Raw genomic sequence first — 19,145 nt, 5'->3', positions numbered from 1 at the left:
AAGTTCCCACACTTTGACATAGAGATACCTACATGACACCGTCTCAACTTGTTCCTGTTTATGGACAAACTGATGTTGGTATTGCAGTACAGCTGGCTTCTGCAGGAAGTTCAAAACGATTTAGCCTCAAGTTCAGGGATTTTTTGCGATCTCTTTGTATTCTTTTTGAAATGTGCAGCCATTATAAGAAATTAATATGGAGCATTTTCTGTAGTTTTCAGCATTGTTGTTGCTGAGGATGCTGCAATGTGTCTTGTCCCCTCTAAGGGCAATAGTTTGGATGAAGGATGCACCGATTAGAATTTTCTTCCCAATCATCGATCTTTAAAAAGCGCGACCTGCTGATTTTGATTTTGACAGATAACGATTTTTTTGTTGTAGCTGTTGTAAAAGTTGCTAGGTTGACAACAACGGAGTGACTATTGTTAACAGCATATGTGCAGATGTGACCTGGTGGGGAAAGTCTGTCAATCAGCATCTCTCACGAAAGAGCAAAAAGGGACAGTGACTGGTTTTTCAGACCTTTGTGGAAGTAGAAAAGATTGGTAGATTTTTCATGCAAGTATCCGCCGATCACCCACAACTAAGGAAATTGGGGCCGATTTATCGGTGCACCTCTACTTTGCACCTCCTGTTCACATCTAGTGTCTCCTGCATGTAATAAGTGCAGCTTGGTGTTTTAATTTACTGTTTGTTCATTGTGTTGCAGTATTTATATAGTTTTGATTTGAATACCTGTTACCTTGGCTAGGTGTCCCTTGAAAAATAAGTTTCTGATCTCAGTGGAAGATGTACCTGGTTTAAAAAAAAAGGCATGGCTAAAAAATGAGATGAGATAAATCAGTAGAAAATTACAGTTTTTGTGAGCAGTGGTCATTCCCCTCTATTGTAAATTAAAGGCAGACTTGGCTCAATACAGTGTCATTTCAAATCCCTCTTCAAGTTGCCGGTATGTTAAGTCTCCAAGCTACTGGTCTTATACAACTTTTCTCTGGGCATCCTCTGCTTCGCTGAGCAAATCATAAATCTTCACCGCATTAAGCATTGATGTCCAGACGTGGCGCAGTCACTGTTTAGCAACTGTTAGCTGCGTTCTCAGCTGTCTTGTGCTTACTTCTCTCACGCTTTTTCACATATTTATTGACTCGGACCTTGAAATGCTCTCGTTGGCTAGCAGCCTGGACATAGTTGAAAACGAAAGGCTTGTAAATTGATGGTCAATGCCCGTCCTTACGACTAGCTCGATAACATTGCTAACTTTAAGAAACTGTTCTGGACTGAACTGTTTCTCTGAGATCTGTGTGTAGTTTCTGGAAGCATTCTCATACTCTTCCATCGGTTCCCTGGATCCCAAACGCACACACAGACGTGTGTGTTGTTTTTTGTTATGTAAGCCCTGTTCTCACCACTAGAAAAAAAAAAAATCCCTCCAGGATGAAGAGAGAAAAAAGACGGAGTACGTGTCTTTGTGGCTTATCCCTCATTTCCTGTGAAAAAATCCCCAGAATGAGCATTAATGCAGAGTCAGCAGTCAGAAGGAAACACGCTGTTTTACTATTATCACACAAAACCAGCTGTGCATGTGAGCGATACAACTGTGACATGCCAATAACAGGCTTTTTGAGTACCAGAGAAACAAATTCAAAGTAGGAATATTAATAGTCGAGTCTGGTGAAAATATATTCCAGTCAGGCTGTCATATGTAGCAAAAGATATTGGATCTTATTTGTGTCCCAGAGTTTGAAGTCCAGGCTCCTTTTATTCCCGGGTTGGTCTATCGACTTCTTATAAAATATAGCATTTTTTAACAACTTGATATCCTTCTTTCTTCACCTACTGAGGTTGAAGTCAAGAGAATCCTTTTTTTATATTAGTGTTTTTGTTTGTTTTTTAAACCTTTAACTCCCTACTGGAATTGTAATTAATGAAAAAAGACCATTCTGCTGAAGTTAAGTGGATTACCAGGTTACTTGGTGAGTTCTTTTGGGTTGTCTGTGGGTTTTGTAGTGTTGGAAAAAATCAGATTTGGAAGATTAGATGGAGCTAACAAACCATTTGTGCAAAGACAACTTAAATTTTTTGATAAATATCTACGGCAGGACATTTGTGATCATTCCTAAAAAAACCTCCATTTGATTTTTAGTTTTTAAACCATAGAAAAACATAAAACATTTGCTAAAAAAGCATGAATACATTTTCTTGCATGGGATGTTGCCATTTGTAGAAAATTATTTAAACAACAAAAGTATTTAGTTTTCAATGTCATAATGAGAAATAAAATATGTCATTTTGTATTGAATAAATACATAAAAAAATGTAATAAATCCTGCAAATCTAAAAAAAAAAGCAAAATATATATACATATATAAATCCAACTACACAAAACTGCAAAATCTAAAACATCTGCAAAGTCTATTTTAAAAAGTAAATTCTAACAAAATCCCTAGAAAATCTAAAAATAACCTGACAAAATCTAAAAAGAATTTTTGAAAACCTAAAAAATACAAAAACTAAAACATTTTATTTCAGATAGCTACATCTGAAATATTGATATGTTATACCTATATAAAAAAAAAGTTGGTTCTTTATTATGCAAGATCCTGGAGTTTACTTTAGATCGAGGTTCACTTTCTCTAAACAGACTGGGACTTGGGATATGGTGTAGAGAGTTGGATAAAGCATTCTTTTTTTTTTCCTCACTTACTTTTTATTGGCATTTTCAGCACATGTGTGTTCATCATTTTAAAATAATGGACCTCAGCCTTTGTCTGAGTGCCTTCTTTTTCTACAAAGTATTGGCTAAAGGGGGCTCAACACAAAAGCATGTCACACTTTTCAAACTTTAAGCATCAGGGCATTCCAGTTGCAGCATCAGGTAAAAGCTACACGCCAACAATAAGGAATGTTTTTGCTTTGGACTTTGAAGTCAAAATATGCAAGAGCACTGCTCCCTTCCAGGTGACGACAGCGAAGTGTGTCGCAACGTTTCAGAGGGCGACAGAAGACAGAAGTCCGTGTTTCATAACCGACTGACAAGTATTTAAACAGTTGGGTGTGAAGCGGAGGAGGGGGAGGGAAGGCAGGAAAGCATGCAAGTCATTATCCTGTTCGAGATGACACTGACGGTGCATCTTACACAACTCCGGGAGGAGGGAGGAGAGGGGAGCGGCTCTGATGTCTGTCTTTAATTCCACCCTGAACCTTTTGCAGCAGAGCGTCACCGAATCTCAAAACTCTCACTTGTGGAATGTGTAAAAATAGACCAATAGGAAGGCGTACGTTTACAATACTATATAATAATCTGCCTCCAGGAGGCATCATGATGTAATCTTGAATTACTCATTTGACTCTTTGTTCCGGTCTCGTAAAATAATACATTTAGAGTTAGACTGACTTATAGCTAGGATAGCAGCTAGGAGTTTTATTATTGAATTGGTCAATATTTAATGTTTTATCACTAATTAAAGGTCACGTTGCATTGCTCTCTTAATCAAAGCCAAAGTACAAAGTAGCTAACTGCACAAGCTAGTATTTACAAGCACATTAGTCATTATGGGTGGGCATTTACCATATGGTTTATCATTTATTGTGATAAATTGTCATGATAACAATCATGATTTATTGTTATGATAAATTCCAATTGTTTAAAAACCTACAAAACTATCTGTATTGTCAGGATTTAATTTCAGTATTTTCTTCACTGTTTGTTCAAAGAGAATTACATATCAATAAATGTGAAAATGTGATTATTACCACAAATAATACTTCTGTACGTGACTGATGTCCTACAGAAGAATGAGTAGGTTTCTCTCAATTACCTAAAAAAAGCAGTATTCCTATCACAGTATTAATATGAAATATCGTGGTAAAACCTTCACTCCATATCGCCCACTTCTGTAGGTAATCCAATGTTTACTACTAAGGTTTCTATAATCCTATAAATCCCAAAGTTATGAAAATATCTCTTCTTCCATCAACTCATCGACCAAAAATCAAATGCACATGCTTATTTTGGATCTGCACCAAATAATTGAGCAACACTAAAGTTGTTTTTAACTTTTTGTCTCAGTGGTTGCTTTGCAGTTTCCTGAAACCGCTGGTCTCTGACTTTCTGCACAGACTTCTGTAGTTTATACCCTACAGCACCAATAACTCACATCAACCGTCCTTTCTAATATCCTGAACTGAAATGCGGCTCACATGCACAACCTTGAGGCGCATGGGCCACAACAGCAAAATATGCTTAGTTGAATCTCTTGTCGGTCTGTAAGTAAGGCAAAACCGAGGCTGTAATGCTCTTTCCAAAATTTTGACAGCAAGGAGTGGAAAAGTTTTCATGCTGAGGCTGCAGAGAGTTGATTAGTGGTTTCTACCATCAGTCTGAAGTCATTTAATAATGCTCCTTGTGCTCAATCCCGGCTTTTGTGGTGAGATGAATGTTTTTGCAAGCCTTTGACCTCTTTATTCTAATCGGCCAATGTAAAAAAGCTCCCAGGTCATTTGTACATTGCTGCTGGGTTCACGAGTTAAGCAGTGGAACATATTTCTTATGTGGTATCATGGAGAATTGGCACCGTGAGGAAGCAGCAGACACATCAGTAAGTGACAAGTATGTCAACATGTACCCGCATCCTAAAGGACAGCTTACAAACCACCATGTTCTGCTGCAGTTTAACTCTAGACCTAGGAGTTGGCCAGATTAACCAAACCAGTAGCCGTTGGCATCTGCTTTTCTTTTCATTTTAAACTTAATTTCTTTTGTTCTGATTCTACCTTGTCTTTAAAGGTATAAGCAATCAGTATAATGTTGCTTTGTTTTGCTCTGTTTCAGGTCGTTTCCGTCAGATTGAGGTCTTGACGACGGTTGCCAATGAGTTCTTCCAGCTCTACAGTCAGGTTTCTGGACAACCTGTGAACAAATTCACCAGCAAGGATCAAGGTGAGCCATGCAACAACACTTTGGTTTTTCTTCACTTGTCAAAAAAACACCATACTGCCAAATAACTTGTCTATCCAAGACAACGTCGACATTCAGTATTTGGCATTCACAGTGCACTTTTTTTTTTGATAAAAGTTTGACTTGTATATAAATAATAAAAGGTACAAAGAATAAGTTCATAATTTCAGGTGGAAAAAAACACATTTCGACTGTCAGTTAAATAGAGCTGTTTACTTTTCACTTGACAAAATAAATTATAAAACAGAGCTGACAATATTATTATTATTATTATTATTATTATTATTATTAATGTCATTGTGTTGTATCTCTCTCAGGTGGAGAAGGAGAAAAAGGAGAGCAACAAGGAAGTGCCGGTAAAGATCCATCTACTCTGAAGAGGACTAACTCGGCCAGGAACATGGCCAAACTCATAAAGAAAATTAGCAAACAGAACTTGCTCGGATCAACCGCAGAGTCTCCAGAGGGGATCTCGCCAAACAAGCGCGCACAGCTGAACGGACACACTGCTTCCCCCGATCCTGCACGTGTCAAAGACCATACTAGTAGCGGTACGGATCACGACCGCGCCAGCTCTGACCACCAGGTGGAGATGGTCAGCCAGAAACACATGCGCAGGAAAGATAATTTCCCCTTGGCTACCGTGAGGGAGGAGACCAATGGAGGCGGCGAGGCTGATCGGCTAATGGAGAGCAGGTAGGCCATGCTTCCTATGTATTCTATAAATGAGAATGAGGGGAAAAAATGCCTTTTAAATTCTGTTGAAATTTTAAAAGATGCCTCAAAGTGTAAAGATTTAGTACATGGTTAAAGTAAAGTCAGGTGTGGTCAATAGTCTGGAAGTCACTGTACTTTTTTTAGTCCCGAACACATAGCTTTTTATGATTTGATCTTTCTGAAAAAGATAAATAATCCTCGGAGAGTTGATGTCCTCCTGACAGAATGGACTTTGACAGCTCCGTCTCCAATGATGATCCGCGTTAGACCAGCTAGAATACGTCACACCTGTGACAAAAACGACCACTGACCAAGAATCAAAGTAGGATTGGCTGATCAATGTGTTATTCAATTTAAGACTTAAGGTAGGACAGGAGAATACCCCAAAGTAGATAAATTGCTTTATGTCTACAAGGAAGAATCTATGATAGGCTTTTTTTCCCCCTGAACTTAAAAGGCACAGCTCTTATTTCTGATCATTTCAATTCATTCTTTAAATGTGATGTTGTAATTCTTCATTCCTATTGTTATATTTTTTATTAATGTATTGTTAGGGCCTTCTATAAATACTTCGAACGCCCTGATGGCTTTCCACTCAATGAATTTATACAAATTCAAATACATTTTTTTATAAATTTTTTTTATTTTCCAATGATATTTAATGTTTTTTTATTTTAAAAGAAGATACAGTATTCATAAAATCTAGGAATATTTGGCTTTTGGGTGAAATCTAGGAATGAACTATAACCATCACAGGTGTACTTAATGTGACCTTTTCTAAACGTTTCCAGCTGTTCAGTGATTCAAACACTTCTTACACAACTTGCTGTTCTCTAACAATGAGCTTTAAGGCAAAATTCACAGCATGTGCTTGATTTATGAATCGACTAAATTTCCGGGTTCAAACGGAATCGAGATTTAAACAGTCCTCCTCATTATTGCTCACATTTTCACATCATAAGACCAAGACGACACCTAACAACAGATCAATAGCACCTCACCTCTGTGTGGCGTCAAACAGGATGTTCTCAGACAGAAGTGGCCACTGAGCTCAGAGTGTCAAGAGATTCAGGGAGACTAGAAGAGTCACAGAAAGACATAGAAGTTCACATCCCACACTGATGACTGCTTTATTGACAACAGTGCCTTGTTTAGCCAGATGACGAATGTCACCTTTAAAGGAGGTGAGAGGCACATGTGTTGTCACATCAAACCATTTGAAACCATACATCAACCGTACATCCATGTGCATGGCGCCTTGCAAGGGTACCTAACCACACCACCAGGCAGCAAAGTCTTGCATGGCCAGCATTTACGCTGGACAAGGAACCAGAGGATCCTAGTGCTTTTCTCTGAAAGGCTATTCACTTTGAGTTGAAATGATGGCTGCCAATAATGTTGGAGATGCTATTCATCAACCACTCTTGTCACCAGACAAGCCTTTGGTGGCGGTGGTGGTGTTTCAGTGTGGGCAGGTGTGTTTAGTCAATACAGAACTCCTCTATGTTAAAGTTTGACTACGGAGACATGAGTCCACTGATTCCTCTCCGGACATTTATTGGGAACATTAGAGCAGGTGAAAAAGGTTCAATTCCAGGTTGGAAAATGTTCTTAGAACATTTCAGATCTTAGATTGATGTCAAACAAGAGGACCACAGTGCCTTAAATATGTAGTTATTTCTTGCACCATCACTGATGCATAGTATAATCTATTGCATTGCCTAGGTGGTGGGTTTCCCATTGAGATACTCAACTGATGCACTTTATTATCAATATATATTGTCTGAGCATTATTCTGAACAATATGCACTTACATCTTATTCTCTGCTGTATTCAGTATTCTTGTTGTTGTATGGGAGTGTGGCAGATAAACCAGCCAGTTTTATGGCTGGTTTATCTGCCAGCCATAAAACTGGCAGATAGTTCTGTCCAGTCTGACCCCGCTGGTCATATTTATCTATACCAGTGGTGCCCAAAGTCGGTCCTCGAGGGCGGGCATCCTGTATGTTTTAGTTCTCTCCCTGGTTTAACGCACCTGGATCCAATGAAGGCTCATTAGAAGGCCTAAGAAGAACATTGACATGCTGATAAGGTTGTTTTTACCAGCAGGGAGAGAACTAAACCCTGCAGGATGCCGGGCCTCAAGGACCGACTTTGGGCACCCCTGATCTACACCACTGAGTCACAGCTGATTTTTCACTTATGGCTACATGGAAAATACCCTTGTACTGGTCTCTGGGCCTTTTTTTGTCTTAACACCTACACTTTGTGACAGGAACAGTGATAAGCCAATACTACCTGAATAAAATCATTTAACCAGTCAATGTGTCCCTGCATGAATAACCCAGGCCTAATTTCATCTTAATGGACAAGAATGTTTCAGGTCATCAAGGCCATGTAATGAGGGAACCACTGCTGGAGACTGGGTTACCTCGAATGGAGTGGCCTGCACGTTCTCCAGAACTAAAGTTGGCCACATGACACATTATGGAGACTTTAATGATTTAATGATGTTTCCTCTATGATTACTCTACTGCCATGACATATTGTAGTGTGTAGTTTTCATGTTTTCCACAATTTTCACTCAAAAGTTAGCCTGGACGTCATCTTAATACATAATTCTGCTCTATTCTGGTCTCGTTTCACTGCTCCCTCTGGGCTTTCTCCCACTGAAGTGGATTTCTCCAGTAGAATTTCAAACGAGCCAATCAGTGAACAAAACAAGTTATGAAAGATGGGTTTGGTTTTTTTGAGCAGTTTTAGAATTGTAATCTGCCTGTAGTTTTAGCGATGGCAGCGGAGGAAGTGAACGAAGCTGTTCAGTCAGTGTTACTTCCAAACATTCATTTAATAACAGCTTGTCTACTTCAGCTCGGCATTTCTCTTGTTGCAGCAGAGGATGGTTGTTTACAGTGCATGCAATTTCCGGTAAGCTTCATAGTGTCAAGCTGGCACATTACATACGTACCACTTCAACAGAGTCTACGGCTCCAGGATTGTTTCTCAATAGCCAAGAGTCTAGATTTTCTGCACAAAGCAAAGCAACAAGGGGCTGGTTTTTACCAGGCTACCTGAAAGCCAGATATCCCTAATGTTTTGTGAGCAATGTATTTAAAGTGACACTTAAATTGAGCATAAAAGTAGCTCAGTGCACCACTGCTATTGTTTTTGCTAACATTCATCCACCTATCAGTCCTGAACAGAGCAGCACTGGGCCAGAACACCAGCCAGCTTCAGCTGACCTTCACACAACCCATCAGAAAACAGAGGAGGAAGGTGATCAGGTGGCCAAAGATGAGACTGACCTCACCTTCACCCCTGAGAAAGCTCTCTCCATGCTCACCCCACCTTTACTCGCCCAGCTTCGCACAGAGAACGCAGACTCCTTCGACATGGAAGAGGTATGGGGATTTCCTGTGTTCCTCCTGCCTTCCTCATACTGTTTTTTTTTATCATTCAGAGGATAACCTCTTCCCACGCACAGGTGGCCCAATGACATCACTTAGGCCTTTTACCAGACCATCTTATTTTCATCTGCTCTCCCTGTGGTAACTCAACTCAGCCTGCGAAGCTACTCTCCCAGGCAAATGAATGCAAATAAAGGCAAAATTGCGTGCTTACACAACAACAACTGATCTAAAGTGAAAGCAGGGGTTATAGATCTGCACTGGGAATGAGATAATTACTGTCCAGTTGTAGAAGAAAAATGAGCTGATTAAATCTGTTTCTGACTAGAAAAGAATGATACAATATGTGCAAGCATGTTGAGTCAGCGTATGTCTGTGTTTGATCAGTAATTAAAACATTCTTTATTGTTTATCTTGCTTTCAAATGTCCCTTGCCTGTTTAGATTCAGACTAATGACGATGAAGCCCTGCCATCCAGAACATCCAGAATCACAGGTTGGTTCTAGTACACTCATTCTGGGCTTACATAATTAGTTTGTCTCTTCCTTCTTCTTCTTTTTTTTTTTTTTTTTAGCTATAATGCTTTTCTTTTTGTATAAAGCATTTATAATAATTGGTATTTTGAATATGTAATATTTTAAATGCTTGTTACTTGAAGCCTTATATTTAAAACATACGTTAACACTAGTTTTTGCCTGAATTGATTAATATAAAACATTCCCTTTTAACCAGTTTTTTATTAGTTTTAATCTAAAATTGACTCTCAAGAGAAGATAACCATATCTTAAAAGCCCAACAATATAAATTTGTGATTTAAAATGCCATGTTTGTGAATGTGGCAAATTCTGGCCTTGAGAACCTATAAAGCTTGATGAATTAGCATTTTTCCAATAAACTGCAATATTATGAATGTTTTCCTGTTTCCTGTTTCCTTCAGATGCTTTCAAGGACAGATTGTCCTGTGTTTTAGTGTCTCTGCGCCGCTTTCATTATTCATAGCTCTACCCTGCCACCTGCAGGTTAGAGTACAACAGAGATAATAGGTTTTCCCTTTTTTTCTTAGACCTCTCAAGGACCGTTAGTCAACAGTCTGACAGCAGTGGCTTTGCTGAGGAGCCTTCTGGTGATTCCAGCAGCTACCTTAAGGTTGGTTTAACTTTTATTTGGACTTTATTCTTCACTTCACTCTGTACCTCTATATCAGGGGTGTCAAACTCCAGTCCTCAAGGGCCGCTGTCCTGCAGATTTTAGATGTGCCACAGGTACAAAACACTGGAATAAAATGGTTTAATTACCTCCTCCTTGTGTAGATCAGTTCTCCAGAGCCTTAATGACCTAATTATTCTATTCAGGTGTGGTGCAGCAGAGGCACATCTAAACGTTGCAGGGCAGTGGCCCTTGAGGACTGGAGTTTGACGCCTGTGCTCTATATCGTAGAGCTGCAGCAAGAGATCGCTTACACGCTCAATAAGTAGGGTAGCTGGTCTAATCAGCTTAAAGTTAATACATACAATCACATGCACTTCCAAACAAAGGTATATTTTTATATTTTGCAAAAATTCAGCCACAATTTCCTTCCTTTTTTTTTTTCCATTTGATTGGAGATTTAATTTGTAGATCAACACGTCATATGTAGTTTTGAATTGGATGTAAAATAATTAATGGGTTTTAATGGTATTTAAAGGTATATGTTTCAATTTTCAGAAAGGACGGTGTGCGTTTCGTTTTAGCCCTCTTTATTCTGGTATCTCTAAATGAGTTTATCGAATTGTAGTTTTCTCAGTTTGAACTCCGCTGTTGTGTGAAGGCCTCAGAGGATCGAGGAACAAGGCGGACGGAGAACAAGTTTTAAGAAGTTTAAAGCAGGGGTAGGTTGTAAACAATATCTGAGTGACTGAAAGTGAAAATAGTTTGGCACGGCTGCAAATCTATCCAGACATGCCTTTCCACGTCAGCCCAGGGGAGCAATAATCAGAGAAGCAGCTAAGAGATTAATGTTAACTCTGGAGGAGCTGCAGAGGTCCACGGTTCAGGTGGAAGAACTTCAATTATATGCTACTTTTTGTTGGTGTGAAATCCACTGAGTGGTTATAAGGTGAGAAAATATGACGAGGTTCAAGGTGTGTGAATTTATTGGCAAAGAACTGTATATACAAACAAGGTTCGAGGATTTTTTTTAATATCCATTTCTGTATGTATAAGGGGAAAAAAACTCCCTGCAACATTTCATCAAGTCATATGTGAGTGTAAAGATTTTGTTCAAAATCTGCAACACTACTGAGAGTGCCAAGTTGATGCTTGTTAATCCAGTTTCACACAGAAAGCAGTAAGCTTTTAATTCTTTGCTGCATATGTGCCTGACTGCTTGTCTTGACATGTTGAGAGCAAAGCTGAAGGCTGACAGCTGCAGTCCGTCCAGTTTGTGCTAAAATGCAAGTAAAAAAAAAAACAGTCAGTCTTTCATCATTTGAACCTTCACACGACATCATTTGCTATTCATTATGTAAGCTAAAATTGTTTATTGAAAGAAAGTGTTAACTTGTCGATGAAACAATCAATACAGTTTCAAAATATTTAAACGATTGGCATTTACTCACTTCATGAGCTCTACTATTCTGTTCTTGCTTCATCTTGATATAGTTTCAAAGTACTGGACCTGTTGTGGTGGAAAGTTTTTGTTTTATTTTTTGTTTTGTTTTTTTGCCTCGTTTTGTGGCGCAGCCAGTTGGCCCTGGACAACTTAGTCAGAAGTTTGACAGTATGTTGTGTTTTGCTCTGGCAGGAGCATAAAAATGTACAAAAATCAAGTCTTGGGGCGTAAATATAAAGCAGACGTCCCACATACAGAGGCTAGAAGTCCTCAATGCAGCCATCCAGTGTTCAACTCTTGACCTAAGGACCTTTGCTTCGTATTTTCTCCCTCCTCTCTCTGTCAAATCTTAATTAAATAAACACATAATTTTGTCCTGACCTTGGCACAGTGGAACAAAATCTGTATGTCTTAAATTCTGAACTATGCAACTATCATAGTTTAATGACCTAATGTGATAAATGCAACATATTATTTAAACAATATTTCCTTAGTAGTAATAAGAAATGTCTTAAAGGGTACTAAAATGTGCGAGTGACTGAGTCTCTACACCAACAAAGCACAGACCCTATAATAGGAATGCTTTGATGGAGCAGACTTAAACATATTTAAATTGGAAATGGCTCCAGAAACTAATAAGTCAGAGACTCACGAACAACGCTAAACTGGATCCTGGCACACTGATTCCTGAGACTATAGAGGATGATCTGATCAAGTCATGCAACAGTACAACAGGACGTTTGAATCAGTATCACTTGAGTTGCTGAGAAGAGATGTTTTGCTTCAGTAAGCTGTATGAAAACCAAAACAAAGTCGATCAAAAAGGATATTTCTATTTAAAGAAGTTGCCTGCTTTTCCTCACTCTTCTCTAAAATCTTATAAATAAATTGTAATTTGGAGATTGGTCTATAGCTGCCAAGGACAGAGGGTTTAACTTGGCCTTTTTCTAGAGGCGGGTGAATGATTTATGAGATAGACTGGGCCTTGACCAGAGACTAGTGATGCAGTAATTACTGTCAACACACAGGAGCAGATTGATTAAAAGACATTCTTGAAAACAAAATCAGTAGAGTTTCTCTTCGCAGTCAAGAATAATGAACATAAACAAAGACAATTTGCTACATTTTTATATGTCAAATTGTAGAAATGTGACAATAAAACTTCAGTCTAGCAATAAAAAATATTTTTTTCTGTGAAGTTGACATACTGATGAACGGTATTGTACTGGGATCTAACTACCTCTTTCAGCAGATGTCTAAAATATGAATTTTATATATTCCTAACTAGGTGCAGGAGAGTTGTGACAGCTGTGACAGTGAGACCACCGTGACGTCACACCCATCACAAGACCTAGCCACACCTCAGCCACTTGACCAGCCTGCGTTTGAGCTTCCGGGTGGCAGAGAGGAGGAGCCAGGGTTCTCCACTCCTTTCAAGGCTGAACAGAGTGGCACTTCCATGGAAGAGGCGGTGCATGAAGAGAGTTTGGAGCAGGTTCCACTTTACGCAGTTCACCAACTTCCCGTGAGCAGACTTGCAGGGGAAGGGGAGCAACTGGATATTAAGGACAGAACTGATCCAGACACAGAACCACAACCAGATCAAACCCAGAGTACGGCTTATGAGCAAGAACCACAACCAGTGATGGAAAATACTGAGAATCAGCTTACTTCAGAAGAAGAACCGCAGCACACTGAGCCCCTGACTCTGATTGATGCAGAAAGAGCCACAGAGAGAGCTGAGGAAAAGACTGATTCTGTTCTCTCCGCACCAACGTCTCCGGTTCTTAGAGCACTGAATAGAGCCAAACAGAACCAGCTCAGGATGTTGGGCCAGCACAAGAGCATCCAGATCGACAACCCGTCCCAAACCCCCGGCAGAACAATAGGTAGACGTGGTTTGATCCCCATGCAAAGGTCGTCCTCCTTACCTTTGTCCCTCCTCTCACCTTCTAAAGTCGTGTCCTCTGTCAGGATCCAGTTCGGTCAAGGCCAAGCATTCTGTACCCCACCCAGGTACTCCATTAAATATGTTCAGGAGGATGGAGAGCAAAAGGAATATGAGGAGGAAGAGGAGCAAAGCAACTGTGTGTCCACTTTGATCATAAATCCTGGCTCTAAAGAAAACCCACCGCACGCCATTCCTCCTAAACCCATCCCTCGCCATCTGATGCGATCGTCTTATTCTTTGCAAAGCTCCAGTCCTCCCCCTGATGGCTCCCCGGACCAGGGCCATTCTTGGACCACCCAGAGTGTTCCCGATCTGTCATCCAGTAATCATGAACTCAACCCCTTCCAGCTGAACACCAACCAAAGCCAGCAAAGTGCTGGTTCTGGGCGCATGATGTTCCCAAGACACCATGCTCCAATGCTGGGCTCAGAACCCAACCATTTCCCCAGTCCTGCTACTTACCCTTATCCTCCTTACCACTACGCCAGTCCTCCTTATGGTTTTAATCATCACAGCCCTCCAGTGCATCACTATTCTAGTCTAACCAGTCTGCACCAGTCTGCAACTCCCCCAGTCCCACCACATGGCAGCCTCATCAACTTGCATCAGCCTTATTCTTCCTCAGCCCCACACTTCGATCTGGGTTGCTTACTTCCTGGAACTCCTCCGATGCACCTACCAGAATACTCATTCAGCCATCCACTACCTTTCCCTGCTGCTCCTCCAGCGCACCAGTTTGGTTCCCCTTACTACGGTACACATGGGTACACACACCTTCCCCCCGGGCTCCCTCCTACTGCAGCCCCAGGTTCAGGACGATATCCGTCCAGCACCGAGATGCAGCTGAGGAAGGTTCTGCACGAGATCAGGGGAACGGTTCAGAGTCTCGGTCAGGTTGGTCCTCCTCAGTCATTGACTGTTTGTCTAAAGAATAAGTTAGTTCCTGTTCCTAATTTTAAAGGTACACTAGTGTCACATTACAGCCATGGGTCATTCATTTACCAGTCGTAGCTTTCTCTCCTCTTGCTTCAACATATCATATTAGCTTGTTGCTTTTTTCTCATTATCTTTATTTCATCTTCCAGAGCCGGATCAATTCTCCTGATTTGTTTGGTGAGCTCAGAGCAGCTGCAACCAGCCAGCAGGTATATTTTATGTCTCTCTTTTTTTTTTTTTTTTTAAAGGAAAATAAATAGCTTTCTGTGAATTAGATCATTTAAGGCAAGAATTGTCAATTACAGGAACACAATAAGAATACTTTAAACTGTGAATCTTTGCTTTCAGTCTGTGGCAGAGTTCCAGCAGAAGAGGCGCAGTCTAAACATGTTCCGCAATCAGATGATGGACCTCGAGCTGTCGATCATGCGGCAGCAGGCTGTCGTTTACAAGCACCTGAGTCCCGCTGACAGGTGACGCTCAGAAACAAACACGGAAGTAACCTGGCTCTTTCCTTCTGTTCATGACTGTGTGTTTTGTTTTTCTTTTGTTTTTCTTGTGCTTGTTTTGCAGGATGGAGGCAGAGCAGCTTCAGTCCCTGAGGTCACAAGTCAGAGAGGAACTCCAGGAGGTGGAGCAACAGCTGGAGGACAGACTAATGGAGCTGACACCGCACTCAAACCTCAGAGTAAGAATATGTGTACAGAAGTTTAATAAATATATGTTACACATTCTAAACTGGACCTGACTTGGTTTGTGTATGCTCATCCACAAGCATCACATGCATATCTTGTTTTTCTCAGGGTCTTCATAGAGAGGGCAGCATTGACAGCCTGTCCACCGCCTCTGCACTGAGAGCCATGGAGCCGGTTAGCACACAAAATAACTCTCAATCCCTGATATGAAGACAAAAACATTTCATGCTTGACTGACTATTCTGCCTTTTCTATCTGATTTCCTGTCTGTCCAGGTATCAGACCTCCTCAGAGAACAGTTCTTCCTCCAATCAGAGCTGTGCTACGGTGGCCACGGCCCCTCCAGCGTCCCCTCCACCCGCTCGCCCAGTCCGGTCAGAATGGAGGGAGACGATGGCAAGCAGAGTCGAGGAGTGTATCGTGCATCAATCAACATTACCCCCGTCCCGCCTGCTCGACTTAACACACACACCGAGGAGGCGGAGGAGGGTCAGAGAGACGGTGAAGAGGTAGAGAGAGAAAAAGGACAAGAACACAAGACACCGGAGAGGGAAGGAGAGGCAGAAAAATTTAGACCCGACAACTTTCAACAACTTATTAGAGAGGTAAAAGTGCACTTGTTACCTGTTTTATAAAAGTAATAACTTGGAACGATTGGAGTTTTTCTTGGATGGCAGTTCCACCGTTTCACCATTTCTGCATCTTTTTTTCTACAAGATCCGAGAGAGCGTGGCCCAGGAGGTCCGACGGGAGATCTACAACGAGCTGCTAGCTGCTGCGTCTCCACAGGGCTCAACCTTTTCTGCCCGGCAACAGCCCATGTAGCCTGGCAGAACGCCGCCCGCCAGCCTTAGTAACCAGGACCTGAACAAAAACCACTGCCTGTCTTTAACACTGTACACCCGAGTAACACTGTGCGACACTATGTGCTTGTGACACTGTATGTTGGTAACACTGATGAGCCATCTATGAAAAACCCTGCTGCAGATGGGGGAGGCTTCCACTTTCTTGGAGCATCAGTGAAAATTTCTCAATTTCTCACCTCTTTTTCTTTATGTATAAAAAAGCTGTAGTCAACTTCCCTGACAATTCAGCTACCACTACTGCCACTATTACCACGAGTACTGCATCTAGAATCACCACTACGAACAGCATCTTGCACAATAGTAGCAACACAGTACTTCCTGTTTTCTTTCAGTTGCATCCATTTTAAAGATCTGTCTCCTATATCTGTGCCTCTAGCCAAACAGTTTAATATTAATTTAACTTTTAACATGTTTTTCCTCAACATTTTTTTTTTTATATTATGATTAATCATTAGCTCCTTAGATTCCATATCCAGTCTATACAGTCATATTTATGTTTATTTACCACCAAATAAAACAGCAGTTGGAAAATAAATCAGATCTTATTGAAATTCCTGTCGAGGTAGAGGCAGAAATTATTCAGACAGACGTTGAATAACCTAAAAGAGAACACGAGCTGTGATTTCATTTGCCATGAATAGAGTCTTTACCATCTCTTAACATCTTCTTAAATTGTCTTAATGGACATTTTTGTGAAAGTTTGCTTTGTTCAGTCTTTCTTTTTGTATTTTTGTTCAGTCTTTCTCAGACTCGCTGTGAGCGTTTTTGAATCCCTCCCCTCCCCACTCATTCCATGCACATTTCACCTTAGGAAAAACAGTTTTGGACAGTTTGATTGAGAAATTTGATGCATAATCATCCTCATCACCATCACCCTCATCATGCTTCTGCTCCAGTTGCCGCCTTTAAGTCGCCTTATGCAACACACTGTTGTTTCTGCCAGTTTATGCTCACAAGATGAAATAGGATACATCTATGAACTGATGAACAGAAAATAAACATTCCATTCTGATTCTGACATTTTTTCCTGCAACATAATAAAAAAAATCAACATTAACCTGCATTAAATTTCCTGGAAGATGCTCAGTTTGACAGTTTGAAGCCCATGGTTTGCGGGATAAAGAAAGTGGTCTGCGTGCGTTGCCGGGAGGTGCTGGGGGTTAAAGGTCAGAGGTTTTGGTAGGTTGAAGTGATGAGGATGACTATATGTCGACTGCTCGGATGTAAGAGCCTTCTTCGGCTTTTGCTGCGTTAGCATGTTGGTTTCACTTGGATGAAAAATGCGTGCAATAATGTGAACACGTTGAATATGTTTTGAGGTTTTTCTTTGCTTTATTTTTTAGGTTTTTGTTGGATCATTGCAAACATTTCAGAGGCCTCACTGGTTTTTGAACAGTCGGTAAATTAAGAAAGTACATGTGTAAGTTGAATGTGATTGGCTGAGGGAAACTGTCAGCTGTGAGACCTCTATTTTTTTTTTTTTCTCCCTCATCTTATTTGGACAATAGCTGTACAAATCTGTGCGCAAGATCACATTTGTTTGCTGAGAGCGGAGCTGTGTTGGTAGAATTTGTGTAAACTTTAAACTGTAGCTTAAAACTAGATTACTATTTCAAAACTGAGTTCTCAGTCTCATTTACAATGGTTCTACAGCATGTTAAGCTGGCTCAGGTGTTATCATCATGGGACCTTAATGCATATTCTTCCAGGAATGTGAATGCTCCAACTTTTTCAGCCTGCAGTCATGTTCACAATCACAAATCTGCTGGAGAAACACTCTTTATTACATTTAGATCAAGAATCCACTCTTAATTACACTTTACTGTCTGAATGTTGGTGGTTATGAATTACTGTCCATGTCTACTAATAATAATGATGATGATGATGATGTGCATTTTGTATTGTGTCCTAAGTCTGATGTAGGGAGGGGTCACTGTAGAGATAATAATAAAGATGTATTTATTTTCAGTACAAACATGTGAGTGCTTACATTTTACTTTTTACTTTACTGTGTTAATAAATTTAATAAGTTTTTATTAACAAAACTACTTGTAGGACATGTCAACTTACATCTATAATGTGGTGTTTTATTTATGCAGAAAATGAGTCTTAAATGGACCCTATAAATTAAAGTAATATAGAATAAGTCAAGTAAAACTAGAAAATTTGCATCTTTGTCCAAAAACTGAATTGTGGTTGCTGTAATTTGCTCAAATTACTCCAATGAACTGAAAAACAGAAGTGAAGCAGAAATCTTGAAACAACTTTAACCGTTAAAATTTTACCAGAAAACCTGTTAAAATCTAAGAAGTAAGAATTCAAACTGGTTAATCGCATGTAATAAAAAACAAATAATTGATGAATTTTAGGACTTATCAAATGTTATAATGGGAACAACGATTGTCCTTTTGTCAGGTACACAGCTGCAAGTTAAAGGCCATGATCCAGTGAACAGGTTTTGAAAAACCTAATTTGATTTATATATACTGTATATATATGTAAATATATATATATACTGTATATACACATCTCTGTATAGAAATGGTCACACGTTCATCCTTTTGAGGCCATATTGGCTTATGAAAGTTACAAATGTGAATGCCACCCTGTGAGAAATAGGATGAACTGGCAGAAAGAAGATTTTATGCTAAAATTGTGGAATGTAGGCTCAGCTGTGTAATGGAGCTTTATGCAATAAAAGATATTTGAACTAAAACTTTATCAGATTAGACTGATTTTATGAAAACCGAAATATATTAAAAACTGAATGATTTTTAAGCTTTTCTAACTATTTTCAATTGAACATTAAGATTAAATATTTTAACTTTTAAGGTAAAAATACCCAAGACTGAGATTTCAACCTCTCCAGGGGTCTCCAATATGTATGTTCTCCAATATGAATCCTTGAATTTTTTCAAATTTATTACTAAGGAATATATGGATCTTTCTCAAAATGACGTATTTTAATAAAACAAATACTCAATTTTTTCTTTGAGACAATTATCTCATTTTACACTCATTACTCA

General features: G+C 39.8%; 1 protein-coding gene across 1 annotated transcript in view; it reads left to right on the top strand.

The window, feature by feature from the left end:
• itprid2 (ITPR interacting domain containing 2) overlaps window positions 1–18,094 on the top strand; it is a 41,691-nt gene extending 23,597 nt beyond the window's left edge. Inside the window, exons 11-22 of the mRNA XM_032567300.1 lie at window positions 4,832–4,939; window positions 5,275–5,653; window positions 8,868–9,075; window positions 9,525–9,576; window positions 10,145–10,227; window positions 12,960–14,516; window positions 14,708–14,767; window positions 14,907–15,031; window positions 15,132–15,246; window positions 15,362–15,427; window positions 15,529–15,858; window positions 15,971–18,094. Of these exons, the coding sequence (XP_032423191.1) occupies window positions 4,832–4,939; window positions 5,275–5,653; window positions 8,868–9,075; window positions 9,525–9,576; window positions 10,145–10,227; window positions 12,960–14,516; window positions 14,708–14,767; window positions 14,907–15,031; window positions 15,132–15,246; window positions 15,362–15,427; window positions 15,529–15,858; window positions 15,971–16,078 (3,191 nt within the window). The 3' untranslated portion in view covers window positions 16,079–18,094. The remainder of the gene's footprint in view (window positions 1–4,831; window positions 4,940–5,274; window positions 5,654–8,867; window positions 9,076–9,524; window positions 9,577–10,144; window positions 10,228–12,959; window positions 14,517–14,707; window positions 14,768–14,906; window positions 15,032–15,131; window positions 15,247–15,361; window positions 15,428–15,528; window positions 15,859–15,970) is intronic.
• The last annotated feature ends 1,051 nt before the right edge of the window (window positions 18,095–19,145 follow it).

The sequence above is a fragment of the Xiphophorus hellerii genome, chromosome 7 (assembly GCF_003331165.1).
Source record: "Xiphophorus hellerii strain 12219 chromosome 7, Xiphophorus_hellerii-4.1, whole genome shotgun sequence".
Taxonomy (NCBI): Eukaryota; Metazoa; Chordata; class Actinopteri; order Cyprinodontiformes; family Poeciliidae; genus Xiphophorus; species Xiphophorus hellerii.
The sequence above is the reverse complement of the archived record's forward strand: the minus strand, read 5'-3'. Positions and strand labels throughout refer to the sequence as shown.